Source organism: Podospora pseudoanserina, chromosome 1 (assembly GCF_035222485.1).
Source record: "Podospora pseudoanserina strain CBS 124.78 chromosome 1, whole genome shotgun sequence".
Taxonomy (NCBI): Eukaryota; Fungi; Ascomycota; class Sordariomycetes; order Sordariales; family Podosporaceae; genus Podospora; species Podospora pseudoanserina.
Genome location: NC_085920.1, coordinates 8,155,983 through 8,173,669, shown reverse-complemented (window position 1 = coordinate 8,173,669; position 17,687 = coordinate 8,155,983). Strand labels below are relative to the sequence as shown.

The window sequence follows — 17,687 nt, the reverse complement described above, 5'->3', positions numbered from 1 at the left end:
ACCCAGTGTCAGCACCGACAATGGGTTTCGTAGCGCGCCCAGCAGCCGGGATGCAGCCCTCATGTCGCACACAGATCCCCGTTCAGGCGACGCGCATCTTTGTATGTGCCATTGAAAGACCCTATATTTTTTTTTTGCTCTGACTCTCTCCTCTTTGGAAATGCCAACCCAGATAGAATATGGCATTCCTCTTGCTTGGCAAACTCGCCGCGGCTGCTGGGTGGACGAAGAAGGGAAATGGGGCTGGGCTCAAGGGAGATATCATCTCGGGGATGCTGGGATGAGTGCAGCTGCGGAGGTCTGCTTGAACTCCAGAGAGCTGGGAGCAGTTGACTGACGGACGGACGAGGGAGTCGGAACGGAGGGCATGGAAAGCGACTGCATGCAGCAACCCCGGGGCCTTGGCCCGACGATCGGAAAGGGCGGGCCCCAGGCCAGTCCAAGAGATGCGTGACAACGGTGCAGAGAGTCGAGTGTGCCGAGTGTGGAACGGTGGGTGTGCTGGTGGTGGGTATAATGGGAGGTGTGTGTTTTGAAAATGATAAAGAGAATGGCGCCAAACAGCTGCAAGGCCAACCACAGCCTCGCCAAGTCGGCATAGCAATATACAAAGAACGAAAGGGGAAAATATGGAGAAAAAAGACGACGAAACAATTCGCAGGGGTGGGTTTTTTGGGGGTTTTTTTAAGCTGTTACTGACCTTCTTATGTACAGTGATTTCGAGTGAGGCAAATCGCTGAACCCGAAATATCTTGCCGTCGATGTTGGTTGCTCGAGTCGTTCTGCAAGGCTGGCTGGCACTCCGTACAACTGCCATTGCCAAGAGGTGCTCGCCGTTGAGTCGTCCAGGAGCCACAGCAGAAACTGGACTAAAATCCAAAGGCTCGGAAAAGATAGGGTTTGAAAGGGAAGGAAAAAGAAAAGAAATTCGGATATACCTTGGGGAGTGGTTGATTCATGCGAGACGCCTCGGCTCCAGCGGGGAGCAATGTCTTGCTGCTGACAAGAAGGTCTTCTTCTCTTCGCGTTTGCGGCGCCTGTAGCGATAGCACCCATGGTCAGCTCATGGATTTCTTACATGAGAAGGTAGACGGGGCCCGGCAATGTTGCCTCTGCCGTCCCTGGGGCTGCACAGGTAGTTGCAAAAGCGACCGCGCATGCCGAGGACGGCGAGGCGAGATTGGCCGTCGGCGAAAGGCCTGCGGACAGAACACCACCGACGACTCGCGTGCCTTCGCTGCTGTCCAAAACCGCCCGAGTGTGCAGCTATCGTCTTCCGTGTGGCTTGCAGCGTGCTGTTCCAGAAGCGGATTGGCTGGAGAAAACTTAAACTGACCTCAGAACGAGCCCCTGTCTTGCCAAGCCGCGAGATCACCAGCCCTGCACATCGACAGTAAGGTGTCGTGCCGTTGTTTTTACCTGCCCAAAACCACTTCTGTCAGTCAACATATGGACTCAGACCGGCCTCTCACAGTCACGCATCAATAACAGTCATCGGTCCACTGCGGCGGCCAAAAGATGGCGAACGGGTGAACATTAGACCAACCCTGTCGAGCAACTGCAGAGAGTTGGGAACAGGTAGGTCCCTGGGTGAGCAAGCTCGGCCATGTTCCAGGTTGACTTGTGTCGTCTGATTAGAGTTCGACGAAGGTGGCACCGAGAGCGGGATGGAGAATCATCTGAGATCATCCAACACTCGCTTAGTCCGTCGAGGTCTTGATGCTATTTTCGAGCTCGTTTGTTCCGATGCAGATATTTCTTGGCTTTGGGCTCCGAGTTTCTTGGACCAGCCCAGTCCTCTTTGCTCGGGGGGAAATGCACCTCCATGCGGTCCCAGATGAGTCCATGTAGAATCGGGATCCGTTCTCAGACTAAATCTCGCCGACTTCTCTGATTGCTCGGCGCCTTGTGTCTTCATGCAGGAAAGTGAGGCATCTGTTGTTGCATTCGGGTCGGAATCCCGTGAGACTGAGCGTTCAAGCTGGCTGGCTCTCTGAACCCGTTTCTCGACCTTCTCCATGAGAACAGATCGGACCGAAAGGGCCAAGCAGAGGGAACATTTTTGATATGACTCAAACATGTTAGAAGAACAAATCGATGTGCTTACCTCGACCGAGTTCCTCTGAAGACGAGCCTAGTTTCTGCGTATCAACGGCGCTGAAAGGCGGGTCGATCTCGCTGGGTAGGGTTCGGAGCTTCTGAGCAGGGTAGAACGGGACGAGCCGCTGCGATGATCTCGTGCCTGGGCCTTTCCCTTCTGCCAGACGGCTTTGCGTACTTCTAGAAGCCTGTGGCGCTTGTGACAACCGATAGGAGCCCCTTTCTTTGTTTCGAAAACGCCCTCTCTCGAGTCGTGCTGATGATGCAGGCACGCCGTGCGAGCTTTCAGTGCAGGATCTGAGATCGTGCCGATGTCGAGAAAATCGTTGTTGACCCTAGAGTCGTGGCTTGAGATCGATTCGCACGGGCTTGAGGGAGAAAAGGGGGCCTGTTGCCGGTAGCCCAAATGGCACAGCGGGGTCGTACAGAGAAGAATCGGTGAAGCGTCTCCAGAGCTAGCGCGGCTTATGGTGGATGGGGACGAGAATGAGGGTAGTTTGCCTTGAAGACGGTGGCTTCGGTAGGGGTTCCTGTGCCTTCTTAAGCCCAGATCGAGCAGCCCGTGTTCCGCAGAATTTTGAGACAATGACAACGAGGACAAACTGAGCGGAACGAGAGGAGAGCCCCGGTCTTTTTAAAAATAAAAGACAAGCATCGAAAACCGAACCTTGATACTCTATCTCGGGCAAGACCTGATGAAGGGGTTTAGATTGCGTTCCTCCTGGCATCATGGCCGAGTCTCCGGTAGAATCTTGCCCCCCCGGTCAGCTAACCCCCATGTAAGTTTGTGGACAAGCAAGGCCATCTCTGCCAGCTCAGATTCGGGCGAAAGGACCGCACTGGACAAGCAAAGCAAGAAGCCGCTCTAGTTGCAGGCCCATGACCCCCTCTACTCCTGCTGTCTTTGAAAGCCTCAGGCAAGCAAACTCGGGTCGAGGATCAAAACTCGCCACTGGCACACGCCCCCTTCCCTTCCTCCCCATGTGCTAGATCTGACCCAGGTGAGCACGAGGTCATAGCGATCGTAAATACGGCGACAAGTACCGACTCAAAGGTTAACTGCCTACCAGTATGTAGACGTCGTTGCTCCATCTCGACAGGGGGGGCGTGGGCTCAACAGCGAGTATCCCGACAAAATCTCGAGGTATCTGTAGCAGGTGGCCCAGGTCGAAAACAAGGTCACTACCCTACGAGCTTCTGCGGTCTCGTCTTCCATGCATCAGATATGCAAGTACCCTACCGTGAGAATGTCCTTAAGGAGCGCCACAAACACCCTTTGGTTGATTTGACTGACGGTTTTGCTAGGCCAGAAAGCCAGTCCAGCACGGATAGTTGCAGCCATATGACAACCTCTTTGATGACAGGCTCGACAAGAGACCCGCCCTGCACCACTCACCCGCTCTCTTCACCGTGTCCCCTTCTGAGCCTGCCAGGGAATCGGAACCGCGAGTTGCGAATCCGGCCGCATCTCGCGCTGCACTGTAGGTAACAGAAATTGCGCTAGGTGGGTTGGCGTATAGCAGCGGCAGCGTGTTGTTCCGTATGTCAAGGTGAAGCCCCCGCCAGAGCCCATCGCGCAGAAGAGCTAGTCGGACCTTGACCAGACAGGCGGGCAGGGCCGATTCCAGTCCGTCTCTTGTGCGGCCTTCCAAGGTCAAAACACTGGATGCTGGCTTTCAATGGAGCGCACCTCTGGTCTTCGGCCCTATAAGCCTTGACGTGTTCGGCCGTTGCCGACAATAATCCATGCAGCGGAATCAGAGACAAGCCCATACAGCGCTGTGCTACTCAAAATGGTAGACATTTCGACCCGGCACGTGAGAATTTGGCGACTGAAGCCCGCTTCCAAAGGTTGTATCAGTTCGAGACTCTGGGGGCTTCTCCTATCGTAACCACAGCTCGGAGCCTCAAGATTGACAGCCAGCCCCACAAGCAACCGGACAGCCTCAAGGAGCACAACCGCTGACGGCTGGTGGTGGAGACGGACCATGAAAAGCCTCGCGGTAGCTCGCATTTCCCGTATCAACAGAAAATGCAAGAGAAGCAGTGGGAGGCGTTGATCCGGCCTGTGTGTGCAATATCACGGCGAAGAAGGTTTTTCGAACGCTTCCCCGGTGAGCAGCCGAAAGACGGACATGGAAGTGATACTCAACCCAACTAGCGTTATCCGTACCCGAGCCTTTCCATCCTTTGCAAAACACGGCCATCTGAAGAGGCCCAAAAATACACCGTGAGCTTCTCGAAGAGGGAAAGTCGGGATCTCCTCGTGTTGCCCTGGTGCATGGTCGGTATGAGCTGATGACACTGGATCGTCAAACGGGCCAGTACGGGTGGACGATTGGATACTATGTCGTTTGTGCAGCTTGCCGTCTCCTTCGAATTGATGCACCCACCCACCCGCCAATCCGGTGGTGGCAGCAAAACCTGCTGGAGCCTTTCCAGTGCGGGTAGCTCCCTTGTTTCAGGTGTGATGGCCTTTCGGCCGTTTCCTCCAGACATGAGGGAGCTTGGGGCGAATCCTGGTAGTGATTGGTTCATCAGACCGAGTGCTAGAAGCCCAATCAAGCATGGATGGCAATGATTGAATGATGATTCTCATCCATATCCTCATGAGGGCGGAATCTGCACCCAAGCACTTCCCCTGAAGATGAACAGGATGGCCGCTTCCAGCTTGGACTTTACGAGATCTTGTCGGGGATGCTATCCTGGATATCCCACTACCTCCTCATTCTCCCCGTTTCCCGGCGACAGTTTCTTTCTAGAGCCCAAATCAACACCCTCGTCAACAACTGAGGGTGCTTGATTTGTCTGTTGATATGCCCATACTGGAGAAGTGACGGCTCGGGCCGTTGGCGACGGTTGATGCGGTGCTCATTACGCAACAGGCTGAAATCAGTCAGAGGCTGTGTGCACGCCAAAGTCTCTTAAAGACCCTGGCATATCCACCGCTGCGGTAGATGATAGTATCACTGGGGGCCATGCTGACCCCGCGACCAAAGAGAGCTGGAGGCCCCGCTCGGTCGTCGCCGGACCCGTTGCCGCATGCCGACCTGAGGGCTGATCATGAACCAAGACACAGCGGGCGCCTCAGAACAATGATATGCGCGTGCCCCGTCCTGGCCACCTCTCCCCTGCTTTCCAGATCTTGTGCCATGTGACACCTCATCTCACCCCCAGCTTTCGAAAAAACCAAGGGTCTCTTTGAGCGACGCAGCCCGGCGAACCATGAGGCTATCTGGAGCCAAGCAGCTCTTGTTCCACCTTTCAAAATTTCCATATCCAGACAACGCAACCTCGCATCCTGCATGAACGATTAGCAACCTTCCTCGCGTGTTGTTGCTTTTCCTGCTCGTACCGCTGCTGTCAAGTAGTGCGTCACAACTCCAGATCTCGTGACAAGGCGGCGGCAGCTAGCTATGGTTCTAGTCCCAGATTCCAGGTCTGCACTACACCAAGCCACGGGGTGCATGTCTAGGGTGATAGACGACATTGTGGTTTGCTTGCTTGGCTCTCCAGGATGTACGTCCCGTTTCGTCGGCTAAGTACGGGAGAAAAGTAGGAGGAGCGGATCTGGACCCGGGAGGTTTCGGAAAGGAGCTTTCTTGATGTGAGAAACTGATAGTTGGCCTCGAGCTTGTCCTTGATGAGTTATCCTTCCCGTCATTCCAGAAGCGACTCCGGGAAGCCTACAAACATCTCAGTCTTTCTTTTTCTTTTTCCTTTGTAGTAGGGAGTTTCCCTATCTGCTATGACCTTACCCTCATCGCTTTTCTCCCTCACGACACATTATTCTCGCGACTCTTTCCCGTGTTTGCTCCTGTCGGCGTAGGCTTGGGCTTGTAATTAATTAAGCTCAGCTTCACAGCCAAGAGATAGTGGAGTAGGTGGGGCTAAGTGGAGTCAAGATGCCAAGGCTTTTCTTCACGGGAGCGCCACGATGCCCCACTTAGGCCAATGTCCCCATCAAGGGATGTCACCTTGCTTCGATATGGCAAGCGCAGATTGGAGTTGAAGATGCATTGAGGAGGCATGATACGTACGATTGATCACTGATTCTGGTGGTCAGCCGTCTTACTCTGAGTTTTTATCTCAAAGTTACATCACAACAAACCCCCAAAACACGGAGACTTGCTAGCAGAGAACCTATCTCGTTTATTTGCGCGCGCGGCTTTTCTTTCCGTGCTGCATTACTTCCTGCAGGCAAGACCGACAACACCATCCGGGCAGGTAAGGAGCAACGCATCTAAAGCGAGAATGAACAAGACCAAGGGTATCTGGGAGAGAAACCCAATGGTTTCAACCTATCGTTACCTTGATCTCCTCCGGTCAGACCCATTTTTGGGTTTTGGTCACCCCATCGCATTACCCATCGCGGGGTTTAATCACCCGATCCTTTCTATCAGATATGGATGCCCATTGTCTGGGTACCTAGTCCCGTCTGCCTCACTCACTTGGGATGAACGACCACCTACAACGCCCCTGAGGCTAAGGCAGCAGGCATGCGTGTCTGAATATCTGGGTGGCTACAGTGACATTGTCCCTCGTATCTTTTTGGCTTGAACTCACGCGAAGTTTTCGACATGTGACGATACAATCGGCTTGCTCTCTCTCGCATTATATGGGATCACTGCGATCTGAAGCACTAAGCCAGGCCCGCTTACAGCGAAGGGAAAATCGAGCCCCAAACTCCAGTCGGCACCCATTGCGGACTTTGGCATCTGGGGTCACCCTACACAGCTCCATGGTCCATCGTGATCGAACTTTGCTCACCGGTTACCACGTCAGAGCCGGATATGGCAGTCATTTCGACGAGACGATTGGTGGATGCAGCCCCGGCCACGCCAGAGGGGTGCGACCATCGAGGCCGGTCAGAAACGACGCGTTCGTGAGGTGCCTGGAATACAGTCCCTGCGGTCGGCGAGATGCCACTCCGCTCACTTCAGTCTCTTCCTCAGCACCAATACTTCTATAACCTTTCTTGTGGGCCCCTCCACCTCTCCTCTCACTCCAGGCCGTCCCTGTCAATATGTTCAGCCGTACGCACGAGAGCAAGCACACCACCACACCACTATCTCGTCAACGCTGCAGCCATGAACGGCCATGGCATTCGTTCTGAGCTCGCGATCAACCTCTCGTTAGGTATCAACGCTTGGTTCATTTGATCCTAGAGATGGCGCCTACCGCTGCGGAGATTGCGTTGGTTGGGCGTGATGTTGGTGTTGGTTAGCTACAACAAAATCACTTTGCCACCAATATATGTGCCTGCCTCCCAAGCCATCCGTTGAACATATCATGACGATGGTAGATCATCCCGATGGTCTTGAATATGCACTTTTGGAAGCCCTTTTGCTGCCCGACTGCATCACCTTCCTTCGCCGATTTGGAAGATCCGCGCTTGACGAGATGGCCGGCCTTCAAATCATGGGGCACCCTTGCTCTATGTCATCCTGCAGCTCCCGATGGTGGTGTGGCTCTCTGAGCATGAGTGAGCCTGATGCTGGCAGCGGGATATTTTAGCAGACGCCCAGAGAAGCGGAGGCTCCTCCCAGTCCGCTTATACGACTCGGGGTGCGTTCAACGAGACAGGCCAGTACGACAAGGTACCTTTCGGACGGCGCATGTACTGTCAAGTTCCTCAGTCTTACCGCCGGACTGGAATGAGAGTCCTCCTGGTTGGGACATAGGGTACTTTTCCCAACCCAACTTCAGTGTGGATGATTTCACATCAGAGGTCCGTTATATGAACTGGGTCCTTCACCTTGTTCGCCTGCAGATTCCGTACAGCGCTACTTCTCTCGGCCTGTCCTCAAATTCACTTACAATCTCGCAAGCCTCAACCTGCTTGCCCCGGGTATTCGTGGATTCACACCTCAGGACCAGTAACTTTTGGAAATACTAACTCCCATGAGGTTCGTATGTCTCTTGGCAGAACGCAAGTTGATGGGCCCCTCTTTGAGTTCACGAAGTATGGCAAGGGAGCCTGGATGATGCCCAGCGAAAGACCTATGCATCAGACCAGCCCGGGCCTGACCGAATGCTGATACAAGGCAGTCATACCTCTCAATGTGGCCGGAACTCGGAGCTTTAGGCTCGAACGTAGTGCCCTTGAAACGTGCCCAGGTCATGTCCACGACTGCATACTCGAGGCTCAACAAAGTGCATCTGACATATCACATCGAGAATCTAGACGTTGCTCATCAGCCCAGCCTTCCTTCCATCTGTCTTCTGAAAACGAAGAACCTCCTTCCCTTTCGGTTCATGTTCGGAAGGAACGAGGGAGAGTCCCACCCAATCAGGCCCCCATCTACAGGTGACACAGAAACTCTCCCTCCTCAGAGGAAGAAAAGGGGCTATACCATTCTGCACTGGAGCTGGAGTGCATACAAGGCCCCCAATCAGAGCGTGCACCTTTTTTTTTGTTTTTTGTTTTCCCTCCATTGAGATCCGCAGTTGTCAACATCAGCGGTCGTGAGGTGTGCCTCAGCGATATCATCCGCTAAGAACTACGATCGGCTGAGTTCGCGTCGGAAGGTAGGCGGAATAATGTTGGGACAACAACGGGCAACGCGGCGACACGCGTGTCGATGTACAATCGGACGGGAAGAAGCCCCCCTTTGAGTGACCAGCCGGTCTCAAACAGATGAAATATCTACATTGGATCCAGTTCCTCGGGAGCTCCCACCACAGATGGTTTGCAAGCTGCCAGTGTGCTTCCTACCCAAAGGAGAACCGGTGGATGAGGACTCGCAGCTGGGAGAGTCTCGTTCAGGTAGGTTGCGCTCGACTGAGGTTGCGCAACACCCCTCCCTCTCTCCGAATGTAGGTTCTTGTTTGACCTTGCTTCCGGTTTCGTTCGCTAACTCAGTCCAAATCGGGTCCGGCAGGCTTCTTCTCGGTCAGGCCCAGACTCTCACAGCATGGACCGCTTCCTTTGCCACAAGACCCTACACCGCGTCGAAACTGACCATGGCACGACTGCGCGTCTCATGCGGTGATCAACGAGAGAAGCTCCGTGATCAAGTCTAACCAGGCGGACACGGCGATCGATTTGCGGAGATTGGCAAGCGCTGGGTGGCTGGCACCTGTTTCTCTGGGAAGAACCTGATGATGGTCTCCGGTTCGCCGACGCGATATACACTACGTGGCAAGCGCTTGTTTACAGGGGCAACATGACGCAAAACAGCAATATAAGGGGTCAGGGATTGCGGAGCGAGCGACGGACGACTGGCTTGGGATTTGTCTGGAAGACCGCGTCGCGCAGCTGCTCGTCATACAAGCGTGTCATCACGCGCATCGAGCCCTTCGGCCTGCCGGGACGAGGCGTCCAAGAGGAGGGACGACCACCGCCAGGTGCTTTTCTCCAGGTTTTTCGTGGCATCGTACCACAGGCCATGTTGGAGAGCTTACTTGGCCTCTCCCTGCTGACAAGCTCAGGGATGGGCTTTCTTGTCTCGTGCGAACACATGTTATCGGCTCGGTGCTGTCAAGTCAAGGAACTGCGTGGTCTCACAGACGGATGCGGGCGGCGCCGAGGCTCGATGATGCCCAGAACAAGATCCGTGATTGCCACCTCTCCCCCCCCCAGTGCTGGAGGTGGAAGGGGCTGGGGTGGATTCATTCCGGCCGTTGTCGTTGCTCTCACGTGGCCGAAGCCAGGATGTGAAGATGGAAAGCAGGGGCTCTGGGCTTCTCTGATCAAGCCACTCATCAGAGACAGACAGGATCTGATACGCCCAGGAAGTCTCATCGAAGGGTTCCAAGCCGGTACCCAGCCGCGCCTACCCACGATACAAGACATTTGATCAGCCAGCTAAACGTGGTGGACAGGGGATTGTCTTGTTCAACATGGCATGCAGCCCCTCGGAGGGTGCGGAAAGACCGTAGAGCAATCAAAGTTTGCAGGGAAGAGTTTGCAGCCAGCTGAGCCATGATAGCAAACCATGGGGAGAGGCTACCATATCACTTCGGCCCCGAACGGCCAGCGGGAAAGATCCCTGACCCCGAAGACGTGACCCGATTCGTGAGAAAAGGGCATATTCACAGCCATCGAAAGGCCTTTCGGTCGAACGCCAAGAATAGCAGCAATGCTGAGGGGGTCATGACCATCAATCAGCACTGTCATCATGAGGGGCAATGATGTGGAAGGACCGACTCCATAGAAGGGCCTATTTTCCCTCCTTGCCTGTCAGAATGGCAGATGGCGACTTGGCCTCCTTGTCCGACGCTGTTCTGTGTAAATGGTCCGATCCGGCGCCCCGTGTTCTCAGGACGATGGTATGTATTCGACTTTTGTGAGAGGTACCCGTCCTGACAGTGCCGCAGGTTTGTGAGAGGTGAGGTGTCTCGTGTTGACCTCCCCCTCTCGCTGCGGAAAGTCAATATTGAAGCCAGCCACATGCAGCGGCAGAGAATGCCCTGGAGTGTGTCGTGGCCAAGATGCTGATGGGTGTGGGTAGTCGACGTACATGTAGTAAGTATCGGTGCGCTCAATACACACCCTTTGCCTCTAACAGCCATCTCCAAGACCCAGAACAAAGGGACTGACTTAACTCAAAGAGAGAGTTGAGGTGAGGCATGATGTTCATGTATGACATGAGATAGAAGCATGGCCAATCTGTCACTCACTGGCAGGTCGTTCACGATAGAGGCTAATGACGGTTGTGATATCTAGCCCGCCCCACATTTGACTCCTTGGTTGTTGTTGTTGTTATCACATCGCCTGTTTCTGCTTGATTCAAGTCATCTATCTCGGGCCTTCCGGGTGCAAGCAGGCAAGAGCAGACTTTTCAGACGAATGGAAAGGCATGCAAGCCTGATAGGTGTTTACGATGCCGAAGAGACAATAGAAGCAAAATTGGGCAATGTTGCTGCAGAAAACGAAAAGAACAAATCCAATGAGAGGCCGTCAACCTGTGCTCCCCCCCCCCCTTTTTTCCCCTGGCAACCTGGAAGCTGGACACGGGACAGGCGCATCTCGCAACCTCGTGTGAGAGCTCTCTATTCTCGGGATGATCCGGAGAACCTAGGGGGTAAGCCACCTGGATAAGCTGAAAGGACTAAAGATTTCAAGGAGAAAATTTAGGCTCTAGGCAACGGTGCACTTGCCCACCCCTCTCCGAAGAGGGAAGCACAAGATACGGTCTTTGTGTGAGGGTGTCTTTTGCAAGGGAGGTTGAAAGAAAGTCCACTAAACTGAACAGAAAGAATGCAGGCAGGTAAGGAGTGGGTCTCGTGGTGGGGATGTAAACGCTTTGGCCAACGGTTTTTGACAATGATTTTAGCGACTCCGCTGGGGGCGCTTTCTGGCTCTTTTGGGCTGACAGCTGGGCTGTGATACGCTGCCCGCAATGTGCCAATGGAACATGGGGCCATCATGGGTTTGTTCGCCGCCTCCGCCCGCCGGAGAGGAGTCACACCGTCACAGCGGGAAAACATGACGTACATTTTGAGGTATCAGAAATCAGTAGTGCTTAAGGTACGGTTACCAACCTCCTAGTCTAGTGAATCACATAGACACACGAGAAAGGTCCTTGTGTGTTCTGGCCGCCCCTCTTTGACCGAGCTTGAGCACTTTGTCCGTTTCTAATCCTGCTTGTTAGGTGGCAGGAAGGCGAAGCAATAAGGCAACTGTGTATTGGGATTGCGGCGAGCATATTTGCAATCCATCCGCCTTCCCGTGACTTTTGTGAGCTTGAGCGGTTTCCGATTCCCCGATTTCCGCATTGTCGATTGTCGATTTGCATTACTTTGCTCCCGAAGAACACATACAACACGCCCACGCAACAAACAGAGAAGCAAGCGCAACTCGGTCCATTAGGTACCGACCCGTTCATTGCCTTTTTCTCTTCGAGTCACCAGAAAAAGAAACGCGCACCAGTCACGAGCTTTGGCAGCCTTTTTTATTTTTATTTTTAATTCGCCATCGCCCAAAGGCCTTGTTTTTATATAGTTTCGCTCTAGATATTTCAGAGAGGAAGCAAGAGCCCAAAAGTAATCAATGCCGAAGAAGAGACACCAAAAACAGTATTCCAAGCCGCAGTCCACAGCACCAGCGTCACTCAGCAGCAGTACGGCTGCTAGCAGGCACAACAGCCACCATGGTGCGTTTCGTTTTAGTTCTTTTTCTCTCTTTATTGTCTGCTGGTACCACACCGGAGCCCCGCATGATGTCCACATTTCCCCCCTCCCCGTCGTGTATCCCCGCAGCCGTTGAACGTTGAACCGGGTTTGGGGCGGTTTGGCCCGTAAATTGGATAGTTCCATTCTACACACCCCCTCCATCGAACTCTTTTTCGCCCACACCCTTTGTGTGTGTGTGTGTTTTGATCTTGTTTACCCTGGGGGGGCGGGGGCCCATACACAAACCCAACAGTTTGTGGAAAGGGTGTGAGATACACTTTAGTGGGATGATTAAGCAAGACTAACATTCTCTCGATACTTTCTTTCCTGTCATCACAGACGACCAACAACAGAACCGTTCCGTCAATGAGCTGCTGGCCGACTTGCGTCGGGCGGGGCTGAGGGACGGTGGCTCATCGCAAATCCGTCCAGCAGAGGCGTTTGTTCAGCCAACTGTTCCGCCAGCAATACGGCAGATCCTTCAGCTGCCGGAGACGCCGGCGCCGCCACCAAGGCGTCCGGTGCGGGTTGATGCCACAGGTAGGAGACTGCCTCCGGGACCGGCGCCCCCGCGGAGCTGGGTATCCAGGCCTGCGGGGAGTGGTCTGTATAGTGACCCTCGGACGTTGATTGAGTTTGGTGGGGCGCAGAATTATGCTCAAAGACCGCTGCCGGGTATGGTCTTGCCTGCAAAGGGGAGTTTGATGGATCTCGTGCTGAAGGGGTTTGCGAGGACGTGGGACTGGCAGGTGGAATATTGCCGGTATATTCTCTATGAGCTACCAACACGCGTGAGAGGGGCGTTGCTGGCGTATATTGGGTTGTATAGTGAGAAAGGCCTGACGCTGCAGGACATGAGAGCCATCCTGCTTCCCCCTCCTCCTCTGGTGTACGAGGACGACGAGGACAGTCACTATGAACAGGAACGACAAAGAGGGTTCCTTCCCCCAGGCGTCGTGAACGACGACTTTTCCTGTCTCGACCTGTCCTGGTCGCTGGGGCGGTCACTCAAGATCCGCGAGCTGTCGGATTTCTTATACCCACCCCAAGCGGCAGCTGTTGTATCAACGGCTGATCCCAAAGACTCATGGGACGCACCTGATGACGAACCAACGCTCGAGCCGTCAATACCGGCCGCCCTGCTGCCCAACTTGACACGCTTGTCGCTGGCCCTCGATCCGGAACATGCCCATAATGTCTCCTGGCGGCACTTGCTTTCCTTTGCTACCCATATGCCGAACTTGACGCATTTGAGTCTGGCGTTTTGGCCGGAGCCATCACTTACCCCCAACGCAAAATTGGCTACTATGGTCACTGCACAGGGGCAGGTGGTTCAATATGGAGCCACGGGACCGTACAGTCACAGTTTGGACAACGACTGGACAGAGGCGATCATGGTGTTGAACCGGTTAAGCAAGAGTTTGTATCGGCTCGAGCATCTGGACTTGACGGGTTGCGGACTGTGGGCTTCGGCGCTGTGGTCGAAGAGCGGACATGATATGGTCGATTGGGTGGGCGCTTGGGGGAAGGTGGAGAGGATAGTGATGTACGCAGGTTATAAACTGGGGGAGGAGGCAGGGAGCAGTGAGAGGGCGAGGTATGAGATGGTGACGGAGAATGCGAGGAGGGTGGAGAGGCATGTGAGGGGACGGAGAGCAGAGAAGGGGATGGGTAAGAGAGGAATAGTGGTCGAGACTGATGAAGAGGGAAAGGAGTAATATCTACCGGGGAGTAGGAAGATATTGAGGTATAGATTCGTCAGGGATCTGGGGACAGGCACCAGCAACTACCACTCTACGATATTGACAGCCTTTTATTTATTTATTCGTAACCCTCAAAGCCTGCTACGTGGTATTCCGGTAAATCCAAAGTACCATACAATAAGCAATGCTCAGTGGTCATTTCGAAGTCCTGTTCGTATCAGAAGCAGGAGTAGCCATTATCAAAACAGACAGATCCTGCCCTCAAGTGAAATGGATTGAGATGATGACAAAGGCAGTACTCAAAATATTGACATAAACTATGCGCACGGATTTATTATCTTCTCATGCAAACTAGTCGCCTCTAAATTTCTTGGTTCTCCGAAAGATGGAAACTCGCAGCCTGGAGGCGTGGTATGAGAATCTCTTACAAAGCCCTAAACCACTGATACAGAGGATATTTTGGAAACAACACTCCACAGAGAAACCAGCAAGCCCAGAACAAATAAAACGATGCATTGGCTGACGAAAACTAAATGATAGCAAAAAACATAAATGAATGTAAAAACGATGCAAAAGGTAAGGACGAAACGTGATTTGAACACGTGACCTACCGGACTGCAGCCGGTTGCTCTACCCCTGAGCTATTCGTCCTGACAAGAATCAGCTGCTGATTGATGATGTTGTAACTAGATGTAACACTTATAAAAGTGAAATGCCGTCAGATATCAACATAAATGAGAGCAAATAATGAGTATGAAGCCATTTCCTAACATTTCATTACCATAAATAAAAAAAATAAAAAAACAATCCACAGTACTACCAAGTCCTGATAGTACCTACCACTCTTCGTGCTGGTTTGGCTGACACAGTGCCCTCCCGCATTCCTTCCGCTGCTCCGCACAGTATGAAAGTGGGTCACCGAACCGCAACTTGGACTGGATCACATCTCACGTTCATTCGCCAAAGCTCATCTTACTTTTGACTTTACACAGCTCATTGCTTTTCGTCTCAAACAATCACACCGAGCTCGCACATCATATGCCATCAATTCATGGTGGCACTCATCTCTCTACTATTATTAACTACCTGCCGCTCACCAATTGATCCTTGGTCTGAGAAATCGCACGGCGCCTGGCAGTAACTGCTTCATCAACAACTAGAGGTCAACACTGGTCTCACTCGGCTCAATGTTTGAAGTCATGGAGGAGCCTACGGATAATAGGTATGTCAATTGAGATGTATCATACAGTACTTACTCTCGCGCACACATTCTTTTGATTATTCCATCAAATGAGCCACCATCTTGCCGGCATGGTGAATCACGTCTCTCATCTCAACATGAGACGTGTAGTTTCCATGATCCCCGCCATGTAAGATCCAGGAGACGATGGGCTAACGCAAATAATCACACATGCAGAATGGCAGAAGAGCCTGTACCACAGCCCAATGGGGATGCCGTCGCCGTCGCTGCTGAGGTAGTCACTATCGTAGAAGCTGCCGACAAGAATGCGAGTGATGTCGCCCCAGTTGAAGTAGCGCGCCCAGCTAATAGCATACAAGAACACCGACCATTCTCCTGGCTGTAAGTCACATCCTCGCATGATTAGCATCACACATACTGACATAGACAATCTTCCCAGGGAACCTCATCCCATATTTGTCATCGCCTTAGTCGGACCCGAGGAGATACCGTTCGGTATCCAAAAAGACTTCTTGTGCTCCAAGTCCTCCTATTACCGCAAGTTCTTCGACGAGAATGCAGACCAAGAATCCATCGAGAACATTGTCAGACTCCCAGAAACACCCACCGAGGTGTTCGCGTACTGCCAAAACTATCTCTACACGGGCCAGGTCTTCCCATCACTGGATAACCTTCCCAGCTATGATGTACTCATTGGCGTGTGGAAGCTTGGCCATATGCTCGGCATCGACGGCCTCTGCGATGCGACACTGGACGCCATGATTGAGTGCAGACGCATCACCGAACACATTCCCGCAACACCACTTCTTGTACAAGTGTGGAAAGATACTCCTGAGGGCTCTTCGATACGAAAGCTGCTCCTTTCGTGGGCTGCCGAGTATATGAGATCGTCGGAGTCCCGGACAGAGTTTGCGAGGTCGTTGCCGCAGGAGGTGTTGAGTGAGTTGGTGGTAGCTATGAGCTCACTGGAGAACAGCTCCCCCCTTGATGAGCGGGCTGGATCCGATCCTGCCGCCCTTGCCCCGGCCGCAGAGAAGCGACGTGACGCTGAAGGGGGACAGGAAGGAGGACGACCTGCGAAGAAGCAGCGTGTGTCGGAAGCTGGTGCCAACGGGTCACCTCCTGTTGTCTCTCAGACCGCTTCTGGTCGCAAGACGGTGACAAAGGGAGCCACCGCTTCTGTGCCAAAAGCCTCGTCTAAACCAGGCCCTAAGCGCCGCACTAGTGGAGCTGCGATTGCGAGCCAGCAGTTTTCGACGAACCAGAAACTGAACTTTTGCGCAGACCTACTGGCCAGGATGCTCTCTGGCCCTGGTAAGCCCGCTTCACCTTTCCTCTCGCATTACTTGAACTGATATTAACGTCTATAACCAGGCTTTTGGACCCGTGTCGTTGGGCCCTTCAAGGATCCCGTCGACCCCCAGCGCGATGGCGTACCCGACTACTTCAACGTGGTCAAGAAGCCCATGGACTTGACGACGATGAAGAACAAGATGGACAACAAGGAGTACAGTGACGAACAGGAGTTCCTGGCAGACATGAACCAAATCTTTGCGAACTGCTATGAGTACTGGAATGAGACTGATCCCATGTGGGGCGCGGCAGAGAAGTTGCAAAAGTCGTTTGAGGACAAGTTTAGCCAGATGAACAAGTGGATCGCGAAGATGGAAGGGGATGAGGGGCATTAGAATGGCTCCGGTATTGAGCTTCGGAATGTGCCGGCTTACCCATTCAAGCGCTTCACCTGTTCTAGCTCCGGTTTCAGGAAACGTCAAAAAAAAAATACAGCTGTGCGGCTGGGGGGAGGACGACCACCTCCGAGCAAAAGACGAAGAGAAGCACGTCGGCACAAAAGACGAAGAAGAGCGTGGCATGGTGTAAGATAAGGGAGAATGTCTCTTACTGTCAGCAGGAGTTTGTCTGGGTCTTGGCGGCTGGCTTTCCTTCCATTTATTAATGATAATTTGGGGGTGGGGAGGAGGGAAACCAAAAGGTCGCGTTTCATTTTATGGTTTTGTTGGGATGGAACAGAGGTAAAGACGAAAGAAGAGAAGGTTACAGGTTGGAATCATGACGGTTAGTGTACGTTCATAGGGGTGTTAATGGTCCGCTCTTAGTAACTAGGGCGGTGATCTTTTGGCCCAAACAGCAGCCATTTGAAAGAATTTCCATGAAGGGTTTCATCAAGGCCCTGGGGCCCCTGATGAAGTATTTTTTGACGTATTGGCCAGTACGTGCAAAGGCCCTATCGAAGACCGGTCGAAGTCAAGATAAAGGCCCTGGAAGAAGGTGGCCTACGGTGGATATGGCTTGCTGTAAGGCCCTGTAATTGACCATACTGAGCAGTATGAAAGTCTTCATCACCTTTTTTTAATGAAAACTTTCATGGGAAAGTGGAGTTTTAAAGGCCTATAGTTAGTCAGAGTTTAAAATACACGGACTTCTCTTCAGGAACGGTTTTCCATCCAAATTGGCTGATGAACTGTTTCAGACGAAAAAGATCACACATTCTGAAAGTCTTCATATGAAGACTTTCAGCGAAAATTACGGCCAAAAGATCGCGC

At 52.9% G+C, this 17,687-nt stretch overlaps 6 protein-coding genes and 1 non-coding gene across 7 annotated transcripts; 4 read left to right on the top strand and 3 right to left on the bottom strand.

Annotated features, from left to right (window-relative positions):
* Positions 1-955: 955 nt before the first annotated feature.
* Positions 956-2,828, bottom strand: QC764_0026830 (uncharacterized protein; the record flags this gene model as incomplete). The annotated part of the gene is made up of 4 exons (XM_062940131.1): positions 956-996; positions 2,108-2,225; positions 2,279-2,730; positions 2,768-2,828. 4 exons carry the CDS (start codon positions 2,826-2,828, stop codon positions 956-958), a joined length of 672 nt encoding a protein of 223 aa, XP_062806655.1.
* Positions 2,829-5,267: 2,439 nt separating this feature from the next.
* Positions 5,268-6,222, bottom strand: QC764_0026820 (uncharacterized protein; the record flags this gene model as incomplete). The annotated part of the gene is made up of 3 exons (XM_062940130.1): positions 5,859-6,222; positions 5,456-5,786; positions 5,268-5,351 (listed from the first exon to the last, which is right to left on the bottom strand). The coding sequence occupies exons 2-3, from the start codon at positions 5,588-5,590 to the stop codon at positions 5,268-5,270; spliced, it is 219 nt and encodes a 72-aa protein (XP_062806654.1). The 5' UTR covers positions 5,591-5,786; positions 5,859-6,222.
* A 1,372-nt stretch (positions 6,223-7,594) lies between these two features.
* On the top strand, positions 7,595-8,141 carry QC764_0026810 (uncharacterized protein; the record flags this gene model as incomplete). The annotated part of the gene is made up of 2 exons (XM_062940129.1): positions 7,595-7,668; positions 8,030-8,141. 2 exons carry the CDS (start codon positions 7,595-7,597, stop codon positions 8,139-8,141), a joined length of 186 nt encoding a protein of 61 aa, XP_062806653.1.
* Positions 8,142-10,233: 2,092 nt separating this feature from the next.
* Positions 10,234-11,466, top strand: QC764_0026800 (uncharacterized protein; the record flags this gene model as incomplete). The annotated part of the gene is made up of 4 exons (XM_062940128.1): positions 10,234-10,374; positions 10,492-10,570; positions 10,772-11,315; positions 11,382-11,466. The coding sequence occupies 3 exons, from the start codon at positions 10,234-10,236 to the stop codon at positions 10,831-10,833; spliced, it is 282 nt and encodes a 93-aa protein (XP_062806652.1). The 3' UTR covers positions 10,834-11,315; positions 11,382-11,466.
* Positions 11,467-11,538: 72 nt separating this feature from the next.
* Positions 11,539-14,059, top strand: QC764_122910 (uncharacterized protein). The gene is made up of 3 exons (XM_062943525.1): positions 11,539-11,575; positions 11,700-12,200; positions 12,559-14,059. Exons 2-3 carry the CDS (start codon positions 12,098-12,100, stop codon positions 13,935-13,937), a joined length of 1,482 nt encoding a protein of 493 aa, XP_062806651.1. The 5' UTR covers positions 11,539-11,575; positions 11,700-12,097; the 3' UTR covers positions 13,938-14,059.
* Positions 14,060-14,501: 442 nt separating this feature from the next.
* Positions 14,502-14,573, bottom strand: QC764_0026780. Its single transcript has one exon. It is a non-coding gene; the product is annotated as a tRNA-Cys (tRNA).
* A 157-nt stretch (positions 14,574-14,730) lies between these two features.
* On the top strand, positions 14,731-17,298 carry QC764_122900 (uncharacterized protein). Its single transcript, XM_062943524.1, has 5 exons — positions 14,731-15,144; positions 15,340-15,504; positions 15,563-16,437; positions 16,498-16,951; positions 16,979-17,298. The coding sequence occupies exons 1-4, from the start codon at positions 15,110-15,112 to the stop codon at positions 16,809-16,811; spliced, it is 1,389 nt and encodes a 462-aa protein (XP_062806650.1). The 5' UTR covers positions 14,731-15,109; the 3' UTR covers positions 16,812-16,951; positions 16,979-17,298.
* Positions 17,299-17,687: the final 389 nt, after the last annotated feature.

Coding starts and splice junctions, on each gene's coding strand:
- QC764_122910 (XM_062943525.1), top strand. CDS start 12,098: ATGCCGAAGAAGAGACACCAAAAACAGTATTCCAAGCCGCAGTCCACA. Junction 12,201..12,558: donor CAGGCACAACAGCCACCATG/GTGCGTTTCGTT, acceptor CTGTCATCACAG/ACGACCAACAACAGAACCGT.
- QC764_122900 (XM_062943524.1), top strand. CDS start 15,110: ATGTTTGAAGTCATGGAGGAGCCTACGGATAATAG. Junction 15,145..15,339: donor GAGGAGCCTACGGATAATAG/GTATGTCAATTG, acceptor TCACACATGCAG/AATGGCAGAAGAGCCTGTAC. Junction 16,438..16,497: donor CAGGATGCTCTCTGGCCCTG/GTAAGCCCGCTT, acceptor GTCTATAACCAG/GCTTTTGGACCCGTGTCGTT.